The sequence below is a fragment of the Pocillopora verrucosa genome, chromosome 10 (genome assembly GCF_036669915.1).
Source record: "Pocillopora verrucosa isolate sample1 chromosome 10, ASM3666991v2, whole genome shotgun sequence".
In the NCBI taxonomy this organism is placed as follows: Eukaryota; Metazoa; Cnidaria; class Anthozoa; order Scleractinia; family Pocilloporidae; genus Pocillopora; species Pocillopora verrucosa.
In genome coordinates this window covers 2,012,316-2,032,653 of record NC_089321.1, presented here as the reverse complement: position 1 = coordinate 2,032,653, position 20,338 = coordinate 2,012,316, and the positions used below count along the sequence as shown (strand labels likewise).

Here is a 20,338-nt window from a genome sequence, read left to right as displayed (position 1 = left end):
CAAAGAGATGTGAACGTTTCATTTAGGGGCCGAGGAAGCCAATGGCTAGAACAATACCGGCCTTTCTTTCGGTGTCCACTAGTGACAGTGCAGTTTTTTGAAACGGGGCGAAAAGTTACCGTAACTACTTGAAAAAGATCAAAGTGTGCCACTGATCGATAATCACCTATTTTGACTATTTCACTGTTAAGTACGATTTGATTAAAGAGCAGCTGTTTCATCTCTGACATTAAAACTTCCTTTTGACTGTTACCTCTGTTGCAGAGAGACACTCTCTTGAACAGTATAATATGGCCCAAAATTTCCTTCATCGTGTTATTTCCCCAAAACACGTAATTTTTTAAGTACAGATTTTCTGAAGTAACAAATCTGAAAAAACAGTCAAACTTTACTATGGTATAATTGATAATTCCGGTACAACTCGTCTTGCTAGGAAATATATATACCCGTCGTTATCTTTGGACCCTGATCCCTCGCATGCCAAACGGCTCACGGCTACAGCTTCTCTCCTAAAACAAGAAACAGGCCTCTTGTTATCATATACGGATAACGAATTTATGTTAAGTTGAACGGATGGTTTTAGGCAGGAATTTACTGAAACACATAAAAACAAGAAACAAACCAGTTATTACCCATTGACATTCCTAAAAGTTGTTTTAACTGGAGATAACTGTGACTTACTAGCTATGTCTCAATTCCTTCAGGAATTCAGTAACCGCACTATGGCACAGAAAATACATAACTTGAATATATGAGTTTCCAAACTCTAATATAATCCCTCTTGGAGGCACAAAAGCTTCATGACGTGCTGCATTAAGTCCGCCTCATTGTCAGCCACGAACCATTTGGTGCATGGCACTTTTTGATGATGGGCCAACAAAAATGACATAAGTCTTTTTAACTGTCCAACCCCAGTTGTTCACCAAACATTTAAACATTCAAAGAATATATCATGCCATACTGGCTCCTCTAGCCTGCTGAGTAAGATATTCAAGAGACTCCTACAAAGGATGGCAGTATTAGATGCTTTTATCACTTATCCCTTATCAATATAAGTTGATTAAGTTCACCTTTGAATTTATAACTGAACTGCAGTAATGCCTCTGTTCAGTTGTCTTCTGTACCCTAAATTCATTATTCAAAATCAAATGGCACAGCATAACATTACAAAATATAACAGAAATGATTAATTACACTCTGGCTATATAAATTGGTTGTATTACAAATTAACCCCTTCCACCCTAACATCAGTATGCATATTCTCCATACTGTTCCCTATACATTCCCTTGGGTGCTGATGAGGAGAATTTGTTTCATAATCCACAGCTTATCTTGTTGGTGACCATTTCCATTATTCTCATGACCTAACCTTTTCATTCAAGGGTGATATTGTAAGGAGAAATTAGATGCTAGTCACTCTTAGGGGTTAGAAAGTTAAGAGAATAATGTTTTTTGGCACGTCTTTCTTCAGCATCTCTGTAAAATGATCTCTACTTTTTTGATCAGATGTAAAGCTTAACAACTTGGAAGGGTTACAAAAGAGTGTGAAAGTAATAATATTGATTAAAATAACTGAGTAAATAAATAAATAAATAAATAAATAAACAAAATGTTGCTTTGTATTTCATAACAAAATCTTCTGTACAGATATAAAACTAACAGGCTTAACTAACCTGTGGACAAAATGACCTCCATGTACTTGTACTTGATATCATCTGGATCTTCTGTCTGCATAGCCTGCATGGCTGCTCTTCTGTGGTTGCCATCAATCACCTCCAATTATTTAACTCCAAGGGAAGAATATTTAAACTGGTGGTTCTTTCACTGTGCCATCTAAATTAGTTTGGTGTTGCACAGCATCACAAGAAGTTTTCCAACTGAAAATGAAGGAATCAAGATATTTTTAACACACAAAGTTAAAAAATTAAGTCGGTTATTTACTCAAAGAGTTTTTTGTCTTCCAAAGATTCACTGCTGCCAAGATACTGACTCGTTGTAACTCGTAGTAAATTTGTGATGTTACATTTCTAGAGTCACTAAAGCAACAGGAAAATTTCCCACACCCACACACACACCCACACGCACACCCACTCAAGGTAAACAAGTCAGACAGTTATGATTACTCACAGCTAATCAAAAAGTACAAGGTTTCGGTCATTTTCTTTAACGCGAAATTCCCACAAGTGAAAAAATTATCCTTCTGTTCGTGTCTCAGAACGATCGGATGGACTGTTTATTCGCGAAGCAACTCACTTGAAACTGCTGACTGATCGCTCTTTCCATGATGCTTCACAGCAAATGAACACTCTTCTTCACCAACCTCAATCTCAAGTGTGAGAATTAACTTTGGATGACAATTTTCCAACGTCTGCAAGCAAATATTTTCAGTTCACGATAAATAAAATACTGATGCCATGTTACTAGCTCCAGTCTCCTACTTCATTCACTTAGAGAGTTTTGGGAGCTAGCGGTTACTCAAAACAAAACTCGAGGATACCCTGCGTGGGATCAGGGGAGCGTGGCCTCCAGGAACGAGATTCTCACCGGGTGTGCAAAAATGGAGGACAGCGAAAGCAGGAGGCCTTTGCACGATGATGATATTGTCAGTCCTGATAGGCAGACAGATGTTGAAAACAAAGAAATATCATCATCGAACGAAAGAACATGCAAAGTATACAAAAGGCGATGGTATGTGCTGTTCGTGTTCACGGTAACCTCGATGGTATCGAACATGATGTGGAACACTTGGGGTCCTATCCAAAGATCATGTCGGCTTGTGTTCGGTTGGGAAAAATGGACAGTTCTCTTGCTGTCATCGCTGGGAGCGATCGGTCCTATCATGGGTGCTTTCCCTTCAACGTGGCTGATGGATACGAAAGGTATTTTGCTCTATAAATAACATGCATTTAAAAAATTCAATAGAAGAAAACCTTCAGCCTATGTTTTCATATGAATTGTTTACAATCTTGCGCCCACATGTAAAGGTGTTATAATCGTTTCATCGTTTACCAAGGAACAAGATATTTAATTTTGAGATAATAGGGGAAAATCATCGAAATGCCAAGCAAGAGTAACCCGACATAAAAACTGAAAATTATGTTTACATAATTAATTAATATGTATTTATGAATGTTAGAATCTCTTTCGTAATTTTTGAAGAGGGCATATCAATTGCTCATTTACTTTCGCGACAATTTTGGTGAGTACATAACTGAATTTAATAGAGTTTTGTCCTCAAGTTTGTGTAAGTGCATGGCTCCCTCAAAAACGTCAATATCAATGTCATCGTTCTTAATGTCACGCTGAACTTTTTTAATGTTCCTGGAGTCTCTTAAACTGAATAGAGCAGATTGCAAAAGCGCAAACAAAACTTGAGCTGTTGCCCAGGAGATGGCTGTGGAATATTGCTCTTCTTTTCTGAGGTAATGAGCTCTGAAATTTCTCTTCATATTTATTGATTTTGATCAGATGAGGATTTTATTGATTCTCAACCCTGGGTTCCAAGTCATCCATGTATTGACAATTTTCTGTACAAAAGAGCCTAATTGGACTAATGTTGAATGAGAAGTTGACAGGCTTAAAAAAAAGGGGGCCTAGACCATTTCAGGTCCTCTCTCTCAACTCTCCACAAATTATTTTCATTGTAGAAAATTTGTTCCTCTACCTTAAGTGTTACATTTTTTTTTTAGCAATTCTTAAACCCTTTACACCCTAAAATCAGTATACATATTCTCCTTACTTTTCTATATACATTTCTTAAGGTGCTGACAAGGAGAATGTGTTTTATTTTATATAATAAGCTCAGTTATGCATGCATTCTGATTGGTTCTCACTTATGATCTATTGGAGGACAGATGTATAGATGACATCATCATTGAAACTTTTTTTAAATTCTTTATTATATAATAAAAATAGATTCCAAGTTGCCATGTGTCTGTTCAGTAATAGATCACAGAGGACGTCAAAATGTGGTAAGAACATCAGTGACACACTTGGCTGTGCCTCGTGTGCCACTTTTTTGTTCTTACCACATTTTGGCGTCATCTGTGATCTATTACTGAAGAGATGCACGGCAACTTGGAATCTATTTGTTAAATAGATAGCTTCTTTAGTTGGTGATCAATTTTCCTTATATTCTTGTGACGTTAATGTATGATTAGGGGTAATAATATTAAAAGGAGAAATTAGGTGCCAGTCACTCTAAGTCAGGTCAAAGGGTTGAGCCTTGCAAGAAGCACATTCCCCCAAATGGATTTCTGTTAATTCATGATTTTATTAAATTTGACTGTTATTATGTATTCCTTCTTTGCAGGTTTAAGGTTATCTGTTCAGGTCACATCTACAATGCTTCTGGTTGGGAAAGTAATTCAAGTGATTCCTTTTCGTGACCTCACAGTAAGAACTGTTGTAATTTTCATTGGCCATCTTATAGCAATGCTGCCAAGCTTTATACCAAATGGAGCCCCACCCTTGGTGTCAACAACTTGGTTTCCTCCAAGTGAACGCACAACTGCTACAGCCATTGGTACCCTGGCCGCTAATTTTGGAGCTGCCCTGGCTTTCTTTATTGGACCCACAATGATACCTGAGACAAATGATACCTTTGAGGGTAACAAGCATAATTTGACAGACAAGGATGTTAAGTTCATTGAGGGCAGACTCATGGATTACTTCTATGTACAGATTGGAATTGCAGCATTTCTTTTTTTGTGTGTTACCATCTATTTTCCTTCTAAGCCACCTCTTCCTCCGAGTATAACACAATTAACAAGAAAACAAACCAAAATTGGATATGTAGAAGGAATTAAAATGCTGATAACCAATTGGTCCTATTGGTTGTTGATCTTTGTTTTTGCAGCATCATTTGGCATCTATTCTGGTTGGTCATCAGTTTTAGACCTTGCTGTTCAGCCTTTTAAAATTGATGAGAAAACTTCTGGATTGCTGGGAACTGGTGGAAGTTTAGCTGGAATTGTTTCTGGAATTATTATTGCAAGGTAAAAACCTTGTTTTTGTAAGATAATATTTTATTATTTACAGGTTATTCTGGTTCTGCTATTTGCTAATCTCAATCCTTTCAACCCTACCACACCACAACACTGTTACATGTTTCCTTGTACTGCATTTTCCACAAACTTTAAAGATTGTCCATGACTGTGCCTTTTCTTTCTCAACATATAAACAAAAAGACACATTTCAGGAAAAACCCTCATAATCTGTTAAAATACTACATTGTGAGTTGAGCATATAACAACATTTACATTCCATGTTGCCATTCATCCTCTCAGTAAGAGACTTGCATTAGACTAGGTTCAAATACCATATGGTAAGGGATAGAACCAGTAGCAAGTGTGATCGGGGTGGGAAGGGGTGAAAGGCTAGTAGAGTAAAAGCCAAAAAAAAAGTCCTAGTAAATTTTGAAGAAATATTTTTAATCTTAGGTTGATAAAGAAAAGAAATCTTGCACTCCCTTGAAGATTTTCACCCCTTTTCACTTTTTTAATGGTACAACAGGGGGGTTGGAATCTCTTTATGTTTAACCCTTTAACTCCAAGGTCTGATTGTTAATTCTCCCTTCTTGCTGCTACACAATTCCCTGTGAATTAGTTATAAGAATATGGTGTAAGATCAAGATAAAAACTTCTTCCTGATGAGTTTTAGTATTCTCATTAACTGTTTGCTAGAGTACACATGGATATCATAGGGAGAAGTTACATGTTAATCACTTCTGGGAGTTAACCCAAAGGTTTATAATGCTTATCATAATATGGCAGGAGAGTCCTGAGGTGAATCCGAAAATTCTGATTGGTTTTTACTCGGTTGGGATTTTTTCATGTGGACCAAATACAAGCCAGGAAATGGTCACAAGCCTTCTACATTTGTTGGAAAAAGCCAGCAAATTCTAAATAAATAAGTTTGTTACTTGTGTTATATTAATTAGATACTTCCTAATCTCGTTTGCTCTAGCTGTACAAGCTAATATAGGCCCTTGGTCATTTTTGTACAGCTGTTGCACTAGTAACCAAGTGGGTAACAAAGAAGTAAATTGTTATTGGTTGTTTTATGATACAAGTCTTTTTTCTTTCTTGTCAGGTCAGCAGATATCGTAAAGTGGTGGACTAAGGAAATCCTTGTGGGTCTTCTCACTGGCACTACTATAATGCAGCTGATCTTCACTCTGACCTGTTCTCAAATCTTGCCCTTTTCCCAGGAGCTTTTATTTGCTTCAATTATCTGCAGTGGGTTGTTATTTAACTGTACAATTCCACTTCTGTTTGAGCTTATTATGGAGTGTGTTTACCCTGTGGGGGAGGGGACATCTGCTGGCATAGGCCTTGTTCTGGGTAATACAGTGATATTTGTGTTTGATGCAGCCTTCATGTTTCCCATGTCTAATGTCCAATGGATGAACTGGGTTAGTGTAGGTGGCATTGCAGTTTGTGTTCCTCTGCTTCTAGCATATAAGAGTCAATATCGAAGGCTTGATGTGGACACTGATTGAATGAACCACCATCATCCTAAACTATAATCAGTTCCTCCTTTTTAGGAAATCCATTGTGCAAATAATTGATGTTGGGGTAGCACTTGGAACTTTGGACATGAGATGCATGCCTTAAATTTTTTAATTTTTTTTTTCGACTTACCATAAAAAAGGGAAAAAGAAGGATTGTTCATAGTCTACTGTCTTCCACTCAGAAGCTGCTTTGATCATTTTAGAGTGGTTAAAAGTATTTTATACATTACAATATATTTCTCAATATTTAATGAAGATCTTAGAGTGGAAAAGTTGAAAATTGAGTTTTCACATAAAACAACTTGGTAGAGTTAACCCATAGGCAAAAATTTTAAATTTTTTTCTTTTGGGTCACTTAGACTTATGATGGAAGGTGCAAAGTACCCAGAGATTTGGTTGATATTTTTAGGAATATTTTCAATTTTTGATACTTACTAAGTACAAGTGAGTTTGGAAACAAAAATGTATTTATATATTAATAACTATTTTTCGATATTTCACGAAGACCTTAGGTTGAAACGTTGAAAATTGAGTTTCCACATAAAATAACTTGGTAGAGTTAATCTATGGGCAAGTATTTTGATTTTTTTTTCTTTTTTGGTCACTTAAATGCATGATGGAAGGTACAAAGTACCCAGAGATTTGGTTGATCTATTTAGGAATATTTTCAATTTTTGGTACTTATTAAGTACAAGGAAGTTTAAAAACAGAAAAATACCAACATGGTTAAACCAACTGTACCAGGAAAAATAAAAAAAACTTTTAGATTGTAAAATCATGTTTTGTTTAAAAGACAATTAAGTTGGTATGTTGGAGACATTAAAATGGGCAGACAAACAAGGTAAATAAAGGTTGTGTATTGTCTTATAAGTCAGGTAGAAACTGTCATTAGGATTATGTTTGCTGCAGTTGTATATGGTGTACTTTATATTTACCAATTATTCACCAACATTGAGGTGTATAGTTGTAATGTTTTATATCACAAAGATACCAAAATATCAGTTTATTTCTTTCCTTTACAAAAAAAAATGGTCAGAAATTTTACTCCTTATGCCCAATTTTGTCTCATCTTCAGCTTGGAGGTGAAAAGTGCTTGTTATTCACTTCCAAACTAGCCAGTCAAGGTGTTCGAAAAGCGTTATTTATTAGTGTGGTATCTACTAATACTCATGACACTGCATATGCCCATGTTTGTAGAACCTTGCTATCTCCTCTGCTGCATCTCGATACTTCCGTTAGTGGTGCAGAGTGGTCTGGTCTGGTCAAGCATCAGTAGTACAACCCTCCTCCCCTTTCCTGCCCAATGCATTTGGCACTTGACAATCCTTTATTCATGGGGACTTTATTTAATCAGCAGCAGAAGGAAACCTGGCTGTCAATCATGCAATCATGTAACACAACCTGCAGCGAAAGTCAGATAAAGAAGCCATTCTCAATCGATTAGCAACGGTATTATTTTTTTCCGCACGGTCCTAATAACGTAAGGGAGGAGGGGGGTGGGCAAACACATAGTGTGGAATGACGAGAAGGGGCTGGGTCACACTTCACGCCAGAGAAACAACCTCTCGTCTGCTTCTTGTTGCATATTGAAGAGGTGTCGCTCTTTGATGAGGGAGGAACAGTCGGTTAATAGTCTTTTCGCAAGGAAGCCCTTCGGAGATATGTTGACCTCTGGATTTGACCGTTAAGATTCTCAATAAACCATAATACTCTGGTTCGTTTTGGTCTTACGGGTGAGAGAAAAATCTCGGTTATTTACTTGGAAGGTATCTAATGATCTAATGACATGTAGAAATAAGACGATTGATGATAGGTCTAACTTATAAGCCAAAGCTGCGCAGAATATTTTTAACAACGCTAAAGTAGGCTTAAGTTCTGTTCTTGTAGAACGCTTTTCCAAAACCATTGAGCTCTTTCTCGTATTGAATATTTTCCTCTGTTAACAACTCTTTAAGTCGAGCACGGCGAATCTGTGGAAGAGAAGAGATACATCAAACATTCAAACAAAGAAGCGAAATGACTGAATCAGCGAAAAATAAGTAAACGAGACGAGAAGTTTAAAATAATCACGGCAGAGGGCTGGAGCTCATTCGCCAGAAGCAGCTTTACTATTTGAATATAGGTATGCATATTGTGCATTCCGTGCTCTAGGAGATTTCTATGGTACTATAAGGATAATTTGTCTACGAACCAAGAGCTTTTTAAGTTGGTGATTATTTAACTAACCATTCTAAGGGGTTAACTGGTTTAAAAAGGACCACACGTATCGTGAAACACATTCTGTATGTTTCAGTAGCATACTTTTCGGAAAACGAAAAAGCAAGAAATCGTTAATTTGGCGACAGGATATGAGCGAGAAAGGAATTTCTTTTTCTTGCAGTTCATGCAACAATGTAGAAACATACTTTTATGGATTGTTCGTTGGCCATCTTTTGTTCATCGTCGGCAAGTTCTTTTTCCCTTTTCTGGCGCCGCTTTTCACTGTCCTACAACAGATCACGCCAGTTAAGGAATTCTTTGATAAGTGTCTCAATAGGGTAATGGCTTTTACGGCTAACAGTTATCCCCATTGAAACCCTCATGATATATTTATATATTCAAAATTTTCACTTTAAAGATTCTTTTTAGCGAAGTGACCATAAATCTCAATTCAGTACAACTCGTTTTGTTAGAAAATTTATCCACTCATTGTTATCTTTGGACCCTGATCCCTTACATGCCGTACGGCTCAGGGCTACAGCTTCTCTCCTAAAAACCAGAAACAGGCTTCTCGTTATCATATAAGGATAATAAGTTTACGTTCCTTTGAGCGGATGGTTTAGGCAGGAACTTACTGAAACGCATAAAAACAAGAAAAAACTAGTTATTACCCACTAGCATTCTAAAAGTTGTTTTAACCAATTTCGTTTTAGTCCAATTTTGGATTATTGTGGTGCTGTTTTCCATGGATGTGGTAGAGGGAATGAAAAAGGCCTAGAATACCTAGAATGCCTACAAAGACGAGGTGGTAGAATAGTCTTGAACACAACGTTCGCAGACATTATGAACAAAATAATAAAAGGATTAAAATATTGTCCCTGGAGCCTTACAGCTACGTTAGTGTGACTTCGAGTCCCTTTATATCCAGTTGAGCCAGTAGAAACAATCAAGCCTCGTGGTATTAGGCGGAGACATCCGCGTCCGGTTGATACATTCGGGGGGTGGAGACACGGGGGGATTTGAGCGCCGTCGAGGCTCTAATGTTTTCCTCTTGTCTAGCTCTGCTTTTTACTGCTGTTTCAATCTCACTGTTCTTGGTAATTATTTCATCTTTTGAACTATCTGCTCATTAGCTGACGAGCACATAAATTCAAGTACCTGTTTTATGATTTTCTCGTGAAATAAAGGAGTTTGGATGTGGACAGTGTCTGTGAACACTCGAAAATCTTTTAAAATCACTTACCTTTGGCTTACGCCTGGTTTACTAACTTTTCTCGTGTTCTCAAAACATCTTGCGTGGGTAATTACAATGGCAAACGGAAAGAAAGTGCGGTCTATTGCTTAAAGAGATACTCGAGACTCGAATTCCTCTTTTCAGCGCGAGGCCCATACATGCACGCGCAGTAAATCGTTTATGTGCTGGTACGTCATGAAAATACGTTTGTTACGCATGCACGACGGATTCAGCACTGAGTAAAACGAATGAGCATGGCTGATGATTTACACAGAGCGTCGCTCCTTTTCCAGCTCTTTCTTCACGGCCTGTGGATGAACACAGTTCAGAGCGCAAATAATTGGATCAGAGCTCACCCTTTGAAGAAAAACAAAGTTGAAAACCTCAAGGGTACTTACTTCTCGGAAAGAAATACTTTCTTCGATTTAAGCGACTTGGAAATCGGCAAAGTGAATTGTAAGATCTCTTGTGGCAACCCTCAAAGCGAAGGAGTGCAAGACCCGAAAGACGGTGCCGCAAAAGAGTTTCCCAAAAAGAAAAAAGGAATGATGTTCAGGAAATATAAGGTCAATTTTGAGGTGAATGACAGACACGCTTGGGACGAAGACATCAAAGGAAAAGATACAAAGCAAAGACGATCTCGAACACTGAGAATCTTCGGGTCCCGATCGACCAAAGGTTCAAATGTAAATGACGATTTCACCAGGCCGCTTCTGCAAAATTGATGTAAACAAGCTTTCTTCTCTTCCTCCAGTGGTGAGCAAGCAATACCACCAAAACTGAATTTTTATGACCAGAAACACAGTCCGACGATACCTTTAATCTATCCCTGTTGAGTTCACCTACGATCTACTTGTAACCACGAAACTTAAAGTCAACTTCATTTCAGCTTATGATACCCCCCATTAATGTACCCTCCATAACTTGTAATGACGCAAAACAAACCCTGTCTACAGATTCAAATGAAGTTTGAACAAAGTTTTGAACAAATAAAAGCAGAAAGTATGCACTGAAGTAGTGTGACCGAAATATTAAATAAAATGCTGTCCTCAAAGCCCTGTGCCAATGGAGGCAAAGAGCTGTTAACGTTTCATTTAAGGGCCGAGGAAGCCAAAGGCTAGAACAATACCGGTCTTCCTTTCGGTGTCCACAAGTGACAGTGCAGTTTTTTTGTAACGGGGCGAAAAGTTACCTCAGCTACTTGAAAAAGATGAAAGTGTGCCACTGATCGATGATTACATATTATGACTTTTTCACTGTTAACTACGATTTGACTTAAGGCCAGCTATTTCATTTCTGACATTAAAACTTCCTTTGACTGTTACCTCTGTTGCAGTAAACACACTCTCTTGAACAATATAATATAGCCCAAAATTTCCTTCATCGTGTTATTTCTCCAAAACACGTAATTTATTAAGAATAGATTTTCTGTAGTAACAAATCTGGAAGAAAGTCAAACTTTGCTATGATAAAATTGATAATGTAAAAGCAAAAACCGTAAAAGTCACCAATCGGCAGACTATCAACGAAGACTTAAGGCTCAATCAACGGTTTCAATGATTCGATCGGCTATCACGAATTATGTTTATTTCAGTTTATTCAAAACATTTTCATTTTTTCAGTCAACCTGTTGCTTAACAGTAAAAAATGAGTGTGGTAGCGTCTACTTTTCCAGTTATAGGTAGTGATTGGCGCTCTAATATTATGATAACTCGCGCAAACAGCAACACATATATCTCTCAAATGGTCCACTAAGCTATTAAAAAAGTCGACGAGTTTTTGATAGAGGAAAACTTGTCAGCAGTATTTACGATCTCAATATAATAGTGCCACACCAAAAAGATCCATGGTAATTTCCATGTAATACTTTTTCACGCATACAAAATAATATGAATCATTATTGAACAAATTAAACGAGTACATGGAAACTTCCATGTAATAGCCGTTTACACGTTAAAATAATAGAATCAAACACTCTTGGCAAAGAGTGTTTTGGCCAATGTTTGATGATCAAACATTCTTAATCAAAACGGGTACTTGGAAATATTCATGTAATACTCATTTACGCGTACAAAAAGTAGCTTCGAACATTCTAATACAATTTAAACGCGGTTACATGGAAATTTGTATGTAGTATACTTTTACGATTTCAATGTGATAGCGCCTCACCAAAACGATCCATGGAAATTTCCACGTAATACTCATTCACGTATACAAAGCAGTATCAAACATCTCTAACCCAAAACGGATACATGGAAATATCTATGTAATACTATTTCATGCAAAAAAGAAAACAAAAACCACCTTTTTTCGGCTAAAATGGGTGTATTGAATTTTCTATGTAATACTGACTCTTGAGAAAAAAAAAATGCGCGTAAGGAATTCTTTTCCAAAACGGGTTTATGGAAATTTCCATGTAATAGTCATTCAAGTTTTCAAAATATTAGAGAATATTCTTGTCAAAAACAGGGCCATGGAAATTTCCATGAAATACTCAATCAAATCTACGAAATAATTACATACATTTTGGGCTAAGCTGGGTCCGTGGAAGTGTCTATGTTATACGCTACTGGTATTCATGTGTGCAAGAAAGTGTCAAACATTGTTTGATAAGTGTCTCAATAGGGTAATAGCTTTTACGGCTAACGGTTACATTTTTTCCATTTTGCGGCTACCGTCAAAATATGTCAATCTTTATGCCTGACGGCTAAATTTGTTTGCCTTTTTACGGCTAACGGTTATCCCCATTGAAACCCTCATGATATATTTATATATTCAAAACTTTCACGTAAAAAATTCTTTTAGGCGAAGTGACCATAAATCTCAATTCAGTACAACTCGTCTTGTTAGAAAATTTATCCACTCATTGTTATCTTTGGACCCTGATCCCTCGCATGCCGAACGGCTCAGGGCTACAGCTTCTCTCTCAAAACCAGAAACAGACTTCTCGTTATCATATAAGGATAACAAGTTTACGTTCCTTTGAGCAGATGGTTTAGGCAGGAACTTACTGAAACGCATAAAAACAAGAAAAAAACTAGTTATTACCCACTAGCATTTTAAAAGTTGTTTTAACCAATTTCGTTTTCGTCCAATTTTGGATTATTGTGGTGCTGTTTTCCATGGATGTGGGAGAGGGAATGAAAAGGCCTAGAATGCCTAGAATGCCTACAAAGACGAGGTGGTAGAATAGTCTTGAATACTGCACATTTGTCTACCGAACAGATGGTTACAAGTCTGGGTTGGGTCAGTCTTACGAGAAGAAGAGAAACCACATTGCAAAACTACACGTGTAGTTGAAAAGTGCCTTAAGGCTGAATGAAATGTTTTCCGAGTAATATGCTGGAGGACCCCCTTTAAAGAATAAAGTATCATTAGAACTGCCCGTGAATCTTTCTTGTGGTCTGAGTTCACTGTTATTTTAAAAGATTTTTTCAGATTGCTCCACGGCGAGTGCTACTACTGTTACGATAACTACTATTACTTGGTGTTATTTAACTTCGTAAACAACACTCGGGTCAGTAGATTATGAAATGCATCCGCATCATGCGATTTCTTTTACTTATTACAAGCACAATTACGATTTACGTTCACGCTTTTGATTATTTTCAGGAAAAAGTACGTCTACTCCGTGAAGAAAGGGACGAAAAGAGACGGTTTTAAGCAGTGAAGCAAAATCCCAGAGGAAATATGAATTGGATGAACCGATTTAAAATTTCTGCAGAGTAATTTTCATTATAACACATTAACTTAAATGCAGTGCAAATAATTTGACAAAATGTTCAAAAAGCGTCCTATAGTTCATGTCAGTAATAATATCTTTGACAAAAAAAAAAATATTTGTTTACAGATTAGGTTCAATAAAGGTAAAGTTGTCCATATTTGGCTGTACCTAGATTCTTTTTGTTAGTGCCATTTCCAATACGTTGATGATTGAAGATCTCTCTGGTACCTCCATCCTATGGTCGCCTTCAAGAGAAGATGCTCAGTGAGACAGAGAAAAGATTTAATAACTGACATTCCTTTCACTACAGTCAAGTCGTTCGCACACATTATGACCAAAATAATAAAAGGATTAAAATATTGTCCCTGGAGCCTTACAGCTACGTTAGTGTGACTTCGAGTCCCTTTAATATCCAGTTGAGCCAGTAGAAACAATCAAGCCTCGTGGCATTAGTGGGAGACATCCGCGTCCGGTTTATGCATTCGGGGGTGGAGACACGGGGGGATTTCAGCGCCGTCGAGGCTCTAATGTTTTCCTCTCGTCTAGCTCTGCTTTTTACTGCTGTTTCAATCGCACTATACTCGTAAATTGTTTCATGTTTTGAACTATCTGCTCATTAGCTGACGAGCACATAAATTCAAGTACCTGGGTTATGACTTTCCCGTGAAATAAAGGAGTTTGGATGTCGACAGTGTCTGAAACACTCGAAAATCTTTTAAAATCACCTACCTTTGGCTTATGTATGATTTAAAAACTTTTCTCGTGTTCTCAAAACATCTTGCGTGGGCTATTACGATGGCAAACGGAAAGAAAGTGCGGTCTATTGCTTAAAGAGATACTCGAGACTCGAATTCCTCTTTTCAGCGCGGGGCCCATATATGCACGCGCAGTAAATCGTTTATTTGCTGGTACGCCATGAAAATACGTTTGTTACGCATGCACGACGGATTCAGCACTGAGTAGAACGAATGAGCATGGCGGATGATTTACACAGGGCGTCGCTCCTTTTCCAGCTCTTTCTTCACGGCCTGTGGATGAACACAGTTCAGAGAGCAAATAATTGGGTCAGAGCGCACCCTTTGAAGAAAAACAAAGTTGAAAACCTAAAGGGTACTTATTTTTTGGAAAGAAATACTTTCTTCGATTTCAGCGACTTGGATATCGTCAAAGAGAATTGTGAGATCTCTTGTGGAAACCCTCAAAGCGAAGGAGTGCAAGACCCGAAAGACGGTGCCGCAAAAGAGTTTCCCAAAAAGAAAAAAGGAATGATGTTCAGGAAATATAAGGTCAATTTTGAGTTGAGTGACAGACACGCTTGGGACGAAGACATCAAAGGAAAAGATACAAAGCAAAGACGATCTCGAACACTGAGACTCTCCGGGTCCCGATCGACAAAAGGTTTAAATGTAAATGACGATTTCGCCAAGCCCCTTCTGCAAAATTGATGTAAAAAAGCTTTCTTTTCTTCCTCCAGTGGTGAGCAAGCAATCCTACCAAAACTGAGTTTTTACGACAGAAACACAGTCCGACGATACTTTTAATCTATCCCTGTCAGTTGAGTTCACCTACGATCAACTTGTAACCACGAAACTTAATGTCAACTTCATTTCAGCTTATGATAGAACAAGAATGTACCCTCCATAACTTGTAATGACGCAAAACAAACCCTGTCTACAGATTCAAACGAAGTTTGCTCAAAGTTTTGAACAAATATAAGCAGAAAGCATGCACAGAAGACGTGTGACCGAAATATTACGTAAAATGCTGTCCTCAAAGCCCTGTGCCGATGGAGGCAAAGAGATGTGAACGTTTCATTTAACGGCCGAGGAAGCCAATGGCTAGAACAATACCGGCCTTTCTTTCGGTGTCCACTAGTGACAGTGCAGTTTTTTGTAACGGGGCGAAAAGTTACCGTAACTACTTGAAAAAGATCAAAGTGTGCCACTGATCGATAATCACCTATTTTGACTATTTCACTGTTAAGTACGATTTGATTAAAGAGCAGCTGTTTCATCTCTGACATTAAAACTTCCTTTTGACTGTTACCTCTGTTGCAGAGACACTCTCTTGAACAGTATAATATGGCCCAAAATTTCCTTCATCGTGTTATTTCCCCAAAACACGTAATTTTTTTTTCTGAAGTAACAAATCTGAAAAAACAGTCAAACTTTACTATGGTATAATTGATAATGTAAGAGCAAAAAACTGTAAAAGTCACCAATCGGCAGACCATGAACGAAGACTTAAGTCCCAATCAACGATTTCAGTGATTCAATCAACTATCACGTATTATGTTTATTTGAGCTTGTTTCAAAAAACCTGTTGTTTCAAAACCTGTTGCTTAACAGAAAAAAATGAGTGTGGTAGCGTCCACTTTTCCAGTTATAGGTGGTGAACTGCTCTCTAATATTAAGATAACTTGCGCAAACTGCAGCACATACACCTCTCAAATGGTCAACTAAGGTATTAAAAAGTCGATGAATTTTTGAGAGAGGAAAACTTGTCAGCGGTATTTACGATCTCAATATAATAGTCATCATCATCATCATGCCCTTTACGCCTAACAGGCATGTAGGGCAGCAACGTGTTCCCTCCACATCTGGCGATCCCTTGCCATGAACTTGATGCCCTCCCAGGTCTTCCCCATCTCCTTTATTTCCTTCTCAACTGTCCGTTGCCATGTGATCTTGGGGCGACCCCGCTTGCGTTTCCCTTCTGGCGTCCAATGCATAGCAGTTTTTGCAATGGAAGCTTCTTGGCGGGTGACATGGCCAATCCACCTCCAGCGTCTCCTCATCAGAATGGTAGCCATTGATTCGGTTCCACACCGTTCAAAAAGATCTTTGTTGGAAATGACATTAGGCCAAAAGATGCGTAAAATACGCCGAAGGCTTTTGGTGTGAAAAGTGGAGAGTTTTGATAGATCCTTCTCCGTTAAGCGCCAACATTCTGAGCCATACAGGAGGGTTGTAAGGACGCAGCTATGATAGAGCTTCAGCTTGGTACGAGTACTATAGGTGGAAGAACGCCATACCTTATTCATCATATTGAGCGAATTTCTGGCCTTGTTGAGACGGCTCTGGATGTCCAGGTCAGTTCCTCCATCTCTACTGATGATACTGCCGAGGTAGGTAAATCTGTCTGTGTAAGGAAGCTCTTCGTTATCAATCTGGACTGGTCGTGTGTTGGTAGCGTTCAGTGCCATAATTTCAGTCTTCTTGCTGCTGATGTTCAGGCCAACTTGCTTTGCAAAGGTGTTGAGGCGATGCGTCTTCTCTTGTATGTGGGTGTGGGTGTGTGATAGTGAGGCTAGATCGTCTGCGTAGTCCAGGTCTTCCAGGTAGGAGAAAGGTGTCCATCTGATTCCCCCTGACCTGATCCTCAGTGGTGCGATGCATGATCCAGTCCACAACAAGGTTGAAAAGAAATGTAGACATTACACACCCCTGCCTGACACCAGTGTGAACTTCAAATAAGATGTCACCATCACCAACACAGCAGGTAAAGTTGCCATAGAAGCTTTTGATGATCTCAACAAGGTGGAAGGGGATTCCATATGCTCGTAATAACTTCCAGAGGCTGTGCCGGTGCACACTGTCAAAGGCCTTGGCGAAATCTACAAAGTTGATATAGAGAGTGCGCTGCCATTCGGTACTCTGTTCAATAATATTTCTCAGTGTGAAAATATGATCAATACTATATAATAGTGCCTCACCAAAAAGATCCATGGTAATTTCCATGTAATACCATTTACGCGTAAAAAATCGTTTCAAACACCCTTGGCCAAAACGAGTCCATGGAATTTTCCATGTGCACATAATGCTCATTCACCTACACAAAACAGTATCAAACATTTTTTAATCAAAACGGGTACATGGAAATATTCATGTAATACTCATTTATGCGCGAAAAACACTGAGTAGGTAGTTTCAAACATTCTTGATCAAAACGGGGACATGGAAATATCCATGTAATACTCATTTACGCGTTAAAAATAGTATTTTCAAACATTCTTGACCAAAACGGGGACATAGAAATATCCATGTAATACTCATTTACCCGTACTAAAAAGTTGCTTCAAACATTTTTGAACAATTTAAACGCGGGTACAAGGAAATTTCTTTGTAATATACTTTTATGATTTCAATGTGATAGCGCCTCACTAAAATGATCTATGAAAATTTTCCACGTAATACTCCTTCCCGTATACAAAACAGTATCAAATATTTCTAACCAAAACGGTTACATGGGAATATCCATGTAATACTCATTTACGCGTAAAAAAAAATAGTTTCAAACATTCTTGAACAATTTTAACGCGGATACGTGGAAATTTCCATTAAGTACTCAATCACTTCTGCGAAATAATTACAAACATTTTACGCTAAAGTGGGTCCGTGCGAGTGTCTTTGTTATACTCTTCTGATATTCATGTGTGCAAAAAAAGTATCAAACATTCTTTGGTAAGTGTCTCAATAGGGTAATGGCTTCTACGGCTAACCGTTACATTTTTTTTCCATTTTACGGCTCACGTTAAATTTCTTCCCAAAGAACGGACAATAAAAATTTGTTAATCTTTTTGCATGACGTCTAAATTTGTTGGCCTTTTTACGGCTAACGGTTAACCCCATTGAAACCCTAAAGATATATTGATAAATTAAACAATTCTTTCGATTAAGTGATCATAAATCTCCATCCGGTACAACTCGTCTTGCTAGGAAATATATATACCCGTCGTTATCTTTGGACCCTGATCCCTCGCATGCCAAACGGCTCACGGCTACAGCTTCTCTCCTAAAACAAGAAACAGGCCTCTCGTTATCATATACGGATAACGAATTTATGTTAAGTTGAACGGATGGTTTTAGGCAGGAATTTACTGAAACACATAAAAACAAGAAACAAACCAGTTATTACCCATTGACATTCCTAAAAGTTGTTTTAACTGGAGATAACTGTGACTTACTAGCTATGCCTCAATTCCTTCAGGAATTCAGTAACCGCACTATGGCACAGAAAATACATAACTTGAATATATGAGTTTCCAAACTCTAATATAATCCCTCTTGGAGGCACGAAAGCTTCATGACGTGCTGCATTAAGTCCGCCTCATTGTCAGCCACGAACCAATTGGTGCATGGCACTTTTTGATGATGGGCCAACAAAAATGACATAAGTCTTTTAGATGACGTCCGTCTGTCCAACCCCAGTTGTTCACCAAAAATTTAAACATTCAAAGAATATATCATGCCATACTGAGCCCTGCTCCTTATTCCTAATAAACCTTTAACTCCCATGAGAGACCAAGACTGAATTTCTCCTTACAATATCAATACAAGTGATGGAAATAAAGAAATATATCAATTAGGGGATTATAAGGTGATCCAATACCAAATTCCCTAAACTAACATCACAAGAACTGTATAGCAGACAGTAAGGAGAATTACTAATGAGATCTTGGGAGTTAAAGGGTTAAGGACTTAACACAAAACGGAAATTGGAAAGTTTCAAAACTGAATTACAATCGCAAATAAAGAGTTACCTTTAGCAGACATTCTACTCCAGGCCTTCTCTGCCAGGGCACATTCCTCCAGAGTTTGTGTAGGGAGCTCATCTCTTTCTCTTGCAACAATTAAGTAGTAAGTCATCTTAAGTCTTGTGTTCAGGCCACATATCTGCCTTGGCATATCTGTCTCTATTTCTATAATAACGTATCTATTTTTACATAGTGATATCTATATTTATATTATCATAAGTATTGTATGAGGGCCACAAGTTTATTAACCTTTTGGCCATTAAGTGCTATCCTCTTTAAGTAAAGAGTTTACTTGCTAGCTCTTACTTTACTTACTTACTAGCTCTGCTAACCGTTTAGTGTCCAGTCCCCTTAGGCACTTGAACTTGGATGCAATAATGCTTGGCTGTAGCAGAAAGCAACTTTTTGGACTGAGAGATGCTGCTTGTCTGGACTCTTATGTCAAATTTTTGGTATGTCAGGAAGACTCATTCTAATGTCAGCAGGAGACTGGCTCCTCTAGCCTGCTGAGTAAGATATTCAAGAGACTCCTACAAAGGATGGCAGTATTAGATGCTTTTATCACTTATCCCTTATCAATATAAGTTGATTAAGTTCACCTTTGAATTTATAACTGAACTGCAGTAATGCCTCTATTCAGTTGTCTTCTGTACCCTAAATTCATTATTCAAAATCAAATGGCACAGCATAACATTACAAAATATAACAGAAATGATTAATTACACTCTGGCTATATAAATTGGTTGTATTACAAATTAACCCCTTCCACCCTAACATCAGTATGCATATTCTCCATACTGTTCCCTATACATTCCCTTGGGTGCTGATGAGGAGAATTTGTTTCATAATCCACAGCTTATCTTGTTGGTGACCATTTCCATTATTCTCATGACCTAACCTTTTCATTCAAGGGTGATATTGTAAGGAGAAATTAGATGCTAGTCACTCTTAGGGGTTAGAAAGTTAAGAGAATAATGTTTTTTGGCACGTCTTTCTTCAGCATCTCTGTAAAATGATCTCTACTTTTTTGATCAGATGTAAAGCTTAACAACTTGGAAGGGTTACAAAAGAGTGTGAAAGTAATAATATTGATTAAAATAACTGAGTAAATAAATAAATAAATAAACAAAA

At 37.8% G+C, this 20,338-nt stretch overlaps 1 protein-coding gene and 2 long non-coding RNA genes across 3 annotated transcripts; 1 reads left to right on the top strand and 2 right to left on the bottom strand.

Annotated features, from left to right (window-relative positions):
* Positions 1 to 959: 959 nt before the first annotated feature.
* LOC136284009 (uncharacterized) lies at positions 960 to 2,416 on the bottom strand. The gene is made up of 3 exons (XR_010719023.1): positions 2,254 to 2,416; positions 1,674 to 1,877; positions 960 to 1,001 (listed from the first exon to the last, which is right to left on the bottom strand). It is a non-coding gene; the product is annotated as an uncharacterized lncRNA (long non-coding RNA).
* A 48-nt stretch (positions 2,417 to 2,464) lies between these two features.
* LOC136284008 (solute carrier family 49 member 4-like) lies at positions 2,465 to 7,433 on the top strand. Its single transcript, XM_066173710.1, has 3 exons — positions 2,465 to 2,879; positions 4,313 to 4,997; positions 6,094 to 7,433. Exons 1-3 carry the CDS (start codon positions 2,558 to 2,560, stop codon positions 6,500 to 6,502), a joined length of 1,416 nt encoding a protein of 471 aa, XP_066029807.1. The 5' UTR covers positions 2,465 to 2,557; the 3' UTR covers positions 6,503 to 7,433.
* An 8,513-nt stretch (positions 7,434 to 15,946) lies between these two features.
* Positions 15,947 to 20,285, bottom strand: LOC131791202 (uncharacterized). Its single transcript, XR_010719031.1, has 4 exons — positions 19,214 to 20,285; positions 18,403 to 18,465; positions 17,387 to 17,502; positions 15,947 to 17,287 (listed from the first exon to the last, which is right to left on the bottom strand). It is a non-coding gene; the product is annotated as an uncharacterized lncRNA (long non-coding RNA).
* Positions 20,286 to 20,338: the final 53 nt, after the last annotated feature.